This window comes from Marmota flaviventris, chromosome 1 (assembly GCF_047511675.1).
Source record: "Marmota flaviventris isolate mMarFla1 chromosome 1, mMarFla1.hap1, whole genome shotgun sequence".
Taxonomy (NCBI): Eukaryota; Metazoa; Chordata; class Mammalia; order Rodentia; family Sciuridae; genus Marmota; species Marmota flaviventris.
In genome coordinates this window covers 24,232,738-24,239,408 of record NC_092498.1, presented here as the reverse complement: position 1 = coordinate 24,239,408, position 6,671 = coordinate 24,232,738, and the positions used below count along the sequence as shown (strand labels likewise).

General features: G+C 43.9%; 1 protein-coding gene across 2 annotated transcripts; it reads left to right on the top strand.

Annotated features, from left to right (window-relative positions):
* The first annotated feature begins 2,611 nt into the window (after positions 1-2,611).
* Positions 2,612-6,466, top strand: Smkr1 (small lysine rich protein 1). 2 transcript variants are annotated; one of them, XM_027950092.2, is made up of 2 exons: positions 2,612-2,832; positions 5,960-6,466. In XM_027950092.2, exons 1-2 carry the CDS (start codon positions 2,701-2,703, stop codon positions 6,155-6,157), a joined length of 330 nt encoding a protein of 109 aa, XP_027805893.2. In that variant the 5' UTR covers positions 2,612-2,700; the 3' UTR covers positions 6,158-6,466. The 2 variants fall into 2 exon arrangements, with proteins under 2 accessions (XP_027805893.2, XP_027805895.2); XM_027950094.2 differs by lacking the exon at positions 2,612-2,832 and adding an exon at positions 3,010-3,218.
* The last annotated feature ends 205 nt before the right edge of the window (positions 6,467-6,671 follow it).

Below are 6,671 nucleotides of genomic sequence, written 5' to 3'. Positions count from 1 at the left end.
CAGAAGAGCAGGCCTTGAATCCTTCTCTGGCTTCCTGACTTACCATGTGATCTCTCCCTCTTGCATATGCTCCCACCATGATTCCATCTGCCATTAGGCCCTCACCAGAGGTCAAATTAATGGGATACCTGATCTTTCAGCCTCCAAAATGCTGAGCTAAATAAATCTTTTTAAAATTTCTTCTATCGATATGTAAATATAAGGGGTAAACCTTTCTTTAAATAAACTATCCAGCTTCAGGTATCTCATTATGGCAATGGAAACAGATTATAATACAAGGGAACCCCATTAACTCAGACTCACTGGTCAATGAGAATGAAGTAGTCATGGGTTTCACAGAATGAAGGTTGTATCATGGAAGTTCTTCCATTTCTATCATTACTACAGTTGCATACAATAAGAAGCCTAAAGAGGTTGTCATTGTGAAGGAGACCATATCATACTAACTATGGATAGATAATGCATTGCCAGAGGTCTAGGCCAAGTTTAATTGGCAAAATGTGTTGCTAGTTATTAAAAGTTCCCAGAGATGTTGAAGACTGAATAGGCTTCCAATGGGTAGAGAGGAGAGGGCATTCCAGGTAAAGGGGACCATATATGCAGAGGCTGGGGAACGTGACAGCACAACAAATTCCGAGACAGAGGAGTGCCACAAAATACAAAACATGTGGCGGCTGGGGCTGTAGCTTAGTGGCAGAGCACTGGCCTAGCATAAAAATAAACAAATAAAAATAAACACCACATAAAAATAAACAAATAAAATAAAGTCATTCTGTCCACCTACAACTACAAAAAAAATTTTAAATAAAAATATATACATTTGTGGGGCCAGTGAGAATAAAGTAGAAAAGCGGGTTGAAGCAAGATTAAGAAAGGTCATAGATACCATGCTGAAGAGTTCTTAACTAATTTTTCTTTATAAACTATCCAGCCTCAGGTATCAGGAAACAGTTATCGAAAACTTTTGAAAATGGGTGAGACATGGTTAAATCTATGCTTTAGAATATCAGGATGGGGGCTGCAGTTGTGGCTCAGCAGTAGAATGCTCGCCTAGCCTGTGCAGGGCTCTGAGTTCGATCCTCAACACCACATAAAAAATAAAAAAATAAAGGTATTGTGTCCAACTACAACTAAAAAATAAACATTAAAAAAATAAAAGAATATCAGGATGTAGTGCTGGGGCATCAGGATAGGTCAGGAGACCTCTGTAGCAGCCCAGAAAAATGACTGTACAGGTCTGAACAGGGTGGTGATCTGAGTGAGAGGGAGAGAGAATAGGGAAAAGGAAATTCCCCTGAGTCAAGGCCTAACAAGGAGTGGTGAAGGGTACACTGAGGGATTTGAGACTGGGCATTGGGATCAGGTAGCACCATCCAGAGACCTAAGAAAGACTGAAGGTGTCTCAGGTGCCAGTGAGAGAGAGAGAGCTCTAGGGAAGGATCAAAGAAGAAAGGGAGGGATCAAAGATGACTAATTCATAGCCTGGGTACCTACATGGCTATTGATGTCATCATCCAAAATAGAGGGATGCACATTTGCTATGAGAAGTGTTTTAGATATGGTAGGATGAAGCTTCTAAAAGCCAAAGTTTTAAAATCAAATTTATCAAGGTGCAATTTACATAAAATAAAATGCACCTATTTGATGTGTATAGTTCAATGAATCTGACAAATGTAAATACCTGTGCAAGCAGCTTCATGGGTATATGAAACCTAAGTATTCACACTAGGTCCTATTTTCAGAAGGGCCTTTTGCTTTGGGTTTAAAACTGAATTCATGGTGCCAAAGCTTTCTTTGAACTTGGGTTTTATAAATGCAATCTGATGGGACAATGAAGCATTTGAGGGGAGGGGTTTAGAGCCTTAGCTTTTGCTGAGTCTCTTTCTTATCACCCTCCCCATGACCCCCAATCTTTACCCTATCCCACCCCCACTTCAGGGCAGGGCAGGGCTGCACCCCAGCACATTCAGAGACTGATGAACATCTTCCCTAACATGATCCTGGTACCAAACACATCCTGACACACACACTTCAATCCCTTAGGGCTCATCCATCAGTCATGCCCTAGGAAGGGGAGTGTTCCAGTACATAAGGAAACATAACATTAAAGAGCAAATTAAACCAGCGTGATAAGTTGATAGAGAACACAGAAAAAAAAAAAGAGTTTTATAATTAAGTACCTTTAGTAGTGTCCTTTCCTGCTTCCCTCCATTTTTATTTTGCACTGAACCTTGCAAGAAGAATATTTTCGTCTCGCTCCTTTACGGAGTCAACACACCATAGTGGCAAAACCCAACCACAGGTCTCCTTTCAAGACGGCTGAATTTAAAAATTTGCAGCAGGGCTCTGGAACTAGGGAAAGCAGGAATACAAGAATTCTGCTCCCCCTTTTCTCTTGGGGCCTGTACCGGACTCTTAGAAACATTTCCTCCACGTTGTTCTCACTTCTACCCTCAAAGTCCTTATTCTGATTTTCCAAAAGAGGTCACCACGTTTCTCCAAGGTAAGCCCAGAGAGCGTCGGAACTCTCACTCACCCTAGTCGGTCCACTCCAAGGCTAGTACCGCCCACGCCCGAACACCGCCCGCGGCCCGCCCCTTCGCCAAGTGCCCAGCCGGGTCTCACAGCCCCAACCCAGACGCCCCAGAACCAAGCAGGTGTCCTGGACGTTCGTGGCCAACGTCGCCATCGTTGGAGGTGATGGCTCAGCCAGCACGGCGCGGTCATCCGGAAAAAGAAAAAGCTCCAGGGCCGGCGAGCGCCAGCGCGCATCCCAGACCAGCCAGGGTGGGCTCCACCGCGGCGCTCCGGGCCCGGGTGCCTTGGCAACAGGTAAACACTGAGCGGCCCCGCCCCGCGGCGCGCGCTGGTGGCGTTGTGCGCTTGAATCCCGCCCCCGAGGGGCGCGAGCCCCGCGCAGGGATCCTGCCGCCTCGGTGTAACGCGAGTGGGTGCCCGGCGTGGCCAAGTAGGCGCCTGGTGTGCTGGCGGCTAGGTGGCTAGCTGTCCCCTGAGCACGCTGGGCTGCCCCGAGTCCCCGCGCGCCGCCGGGCGGGTTCCTTCCTGGGAGGCGCCGCTGAGGCCCGAGAGGGCGGCGGTTCGCTGGCGAGTGGGCAGGAGGAGGCGGGGTAGACGAAGAATTTGGGCTGCCATCTGCTTTTCGGGATTGGGAATCACACGTCTTACTCACCCGCTCAGCTGAGAAAGAAATGACCATGGTAATACCCGTCTTGTGGAAGTAGGAGAGATTCCCAGGCACTCGCTCTTTTGCTTTAAGCCCGCCAGCGTTTGAGAGGAGTGCTTTCGCCGAGATCATCTCCAGTCCCGGTGGGTGGGTGGTGTCTGACCCAGCGGTCTGAACTGGCGATGTAAGATGAGTGGGAGAGTGATCCCGGGTGGTCTGAGCCTGCTAAGGGGGACGGCAGCAGCAAAATCAGGCTGAGATCTTCTTCTGTTAAGTGTCTGGTTGCCGTTCCTTGGTTCTGTTGCAGAATTGTCACACCCAGAAGATTTTTTTTTTTTTTGGGGGGGGGGAGAGGGAGATCGGCAAAGTTGTATGGAACCCAAGAACGCCAGTACATGCCAACAGCTACTGGCTCAGGCACTTGGCTGCTGCTTCCGCTCCAGAGTCCCTTGTGGGATGTGCTGTTGACTCAAGTAGAAGGCGAGCCCTGGTCCCACCACCACACTGCCAGCCGTCACAAGCATTCCTGCTCCTTGGTCCTCCTTAACCCTCACTGTTCTTTCTATAACGTCTGTGACCTTATAACCCCCATCCCATGTCCTCTGCTTAAGCAAAGCAAAACAAAACCCACATCCCACAGTAGACCCACGTGCTTCTGAAAGTCTCCTGAACCAGACTCACCTCAAGCTATTGCTCTTTCAATTTTTTTTTTATAAGACCCAGCCCAAAGTGCCTCCTTATGTACCTGTAGCCCTTTGCACCTCACTTAAGGTGCTTTGCCTGTTTTGCCTTGGAAAGTCTTACTCCTTATCCCCATTAGATTGTAGTGAAAAAATATGTTTGGTAAGCCTCTGTGGGTCTTCCAGTTCCTTGAGTGAAAGGCACTAGGTAAATATCTCTTGATTTAGGAGAGTCGTTCCTGAGTTACCCGCACATGTTTAATACTGCCATTTTCTTCTGGGGCCCAGGGAACTGAAGCAGAATGGTTTACACAGCCATTTAAGCTAATAACTTCCTTTGGCCCTTGGAATCAAGGTCAAACAAATTAGTTGACAGAGCCTTCAGCCAAAGCTATGCCCTACCTACCTTTCTAGACTCATCTGGTCCCCCAGGTTGCCTGTAGACTGGCCACATTAATTGTTTGGTTTTTTGGGCCCTTCAACTCTGCATATTTTCTACCACCTCGGAGCCTTTACCATAGTTATTCCTTTTTACTGTTCATTAGTGCTCCATTGTATGGTTGTACCACAATTTATTTATCCATTTATCTGCTGATGGACATGTGGGGTGTTTTCCAGATTTTTGCTGTTACAAGTCTTTAAATTGAAAATACTTTCATTTTCTTGGATAAATACCTTAGGAAATGGCTGGGTTATATGGTAGGAATGTGTTTAACTTAAAAAGAAACTGCCAAACTGTTTTCCAAAGTGGTTTTGTCATTTTAGATTTCCATTGGCAGTGTGTGTGAGTTCCATTTCCTCCGTATCCTCACCAACACTTAGTATGGTCAGTCTTTTTAACTTGGACCATTCTAATAAGCGTCAGTATTATTTTCTGGTTTTAATTGTATGTGTCTACTAACTTAATGATGTTGCATATCCTTTCATGTACCTATTTTCCATTTATGTATTTTTTTTGGAAAAAGTCTATTCAAATCTTTTGCCTATTTGTATTGGGCATTTGTATTTTCTTACTATTGTGTTTTTAGAGTTCTTTATTCTAGATATAGGCCTTTATCAGATATGTGATTTACAAATTTTTTGTCCAGTATGTGGCTTGCCTTTTCATTCTCTCAAATGATCTCCTGGCATCCTATACATAGAACACCTACCTCAATGTTAAGTTTTTATAGATGTCCAGTATATAGGTTGCTGATATATGAGTTAATATATTTTTAAATTTTTTTTAGTTGTAGATGGACACAATATCTTTATTTATTTTTATGTGGTGCTGAGGATCGAACCCAGTGCTTCACACATGCTAGGCAAGCACTCTGCCACTGAGCTACAGCCCCAACCCTGAATTATCTTATTATATTGTTTTAAGTTTAATTTTTTTTAAAGAGAGAGGGAGAGAGAGAGAGAATTTTTTTTAATATTTATTTTTTAGTATTTGGCGGACACAATATCTTTGTTTGTATGTGGTGCTGAGGATCGAACCCGGGCCGCACGCATGCCAGGCGAGCGCGCTACCGCTTGAGCCACATCCCCAGCCCTTAAATTTAATTTTTTGTGAAAATTTATAATTATATACAAAAATAGAATAGTAAAATGAATCCCCATGTATCCATTTCTCAGATTCAGAAATTTTAAAGATTTGGCCACATTTACTTCATCTATCCCTTACTGGAGAGTAGGGCAAATCTCAGGTCTTCTTTGATTTCATCCTTGCAGATTTCAGTGTGCATCTCTGAGACATGTGTTTTCTTTTGTAACCCAATGCCATTATCAACTCTAACAGAATTCATTATCCTCTGATACTATCAAATTTTTCTTATTTCCTAAAAAAAAAAAAAAAAATGCCTTTTTGCAGCTGTTCAAATCAGAAGGCAAACAAGGGTCACACATTGTGTTAGGTCTCTTTTAATAGGGGGTGCTTACTAAATATTTGTCACATTAGCTGGCATGTGACATCTCCATTCCATGAAAATTTTCTGTTGTTTGGATTTTTTTTTCCTTAAATTCAACAAAGGAACACTCCTTTGTTTCAACACTGAAAGTCATCTCAAGTTTGTAGACACTAACTGCCACACTCTATTTGTCCTGTCTTCAAAAGCCAGGTAAAGGGAAGAAAGGGAAAAGCCACAGAAAGTCTCGTGGGAAGAAGCAGAAGAAGCCCGAGGTGGACATCCTCAGCCCCGCGGCCATGCTGAACCTCTACTACATTGCCCACAACGTGGCCGACTGCCTACAGCTGCGAGGCTTCCGCTGGCCAGGGGCTCCCAAAGGGAAAAAAGGGAAGAACAAGACTTAAGTGATAGAGTTCTCAGCGCTCAGAGAACAACTTGGGGAAGAGAAATCAAATAATGCGACCCTACAGGCAAAATAGACTTTACTGAAGACACCTTGAAATGCAAGCTCAGGGTGCTTTCTATGGTAAATAATGGTGAAGAAATGCCTTTTACTTCCTCAGTTAAGCTAGGCATGATTAGCCACTTTGGATTTTCAGAAGTTAAGGGGAAAAACTTGAACAATTCTTACACCATGTGATGGGATTGATAGTCCTTTAAAAATTTATTATCATAATTCTGGGCCAGAAATTAAACCTTGCTCTCAAAAGGCAGTTCCAGTTTGCACGAGTTATTTTCTTTTGCTAAAGGGGGTCTGTTATTTAGAGAAGATATGGCAAAAAAAAGCACAGGCTTTACATTACAATCACCCCTTTCTTGGGCACTATTTCTTTTTTCTTTATTTTATTTTTTTTTTTAGTGGTGCTAAGAATGAACACATGCTAGGCAAGTCTCTACCACTGAGCTTCATCCACAGTC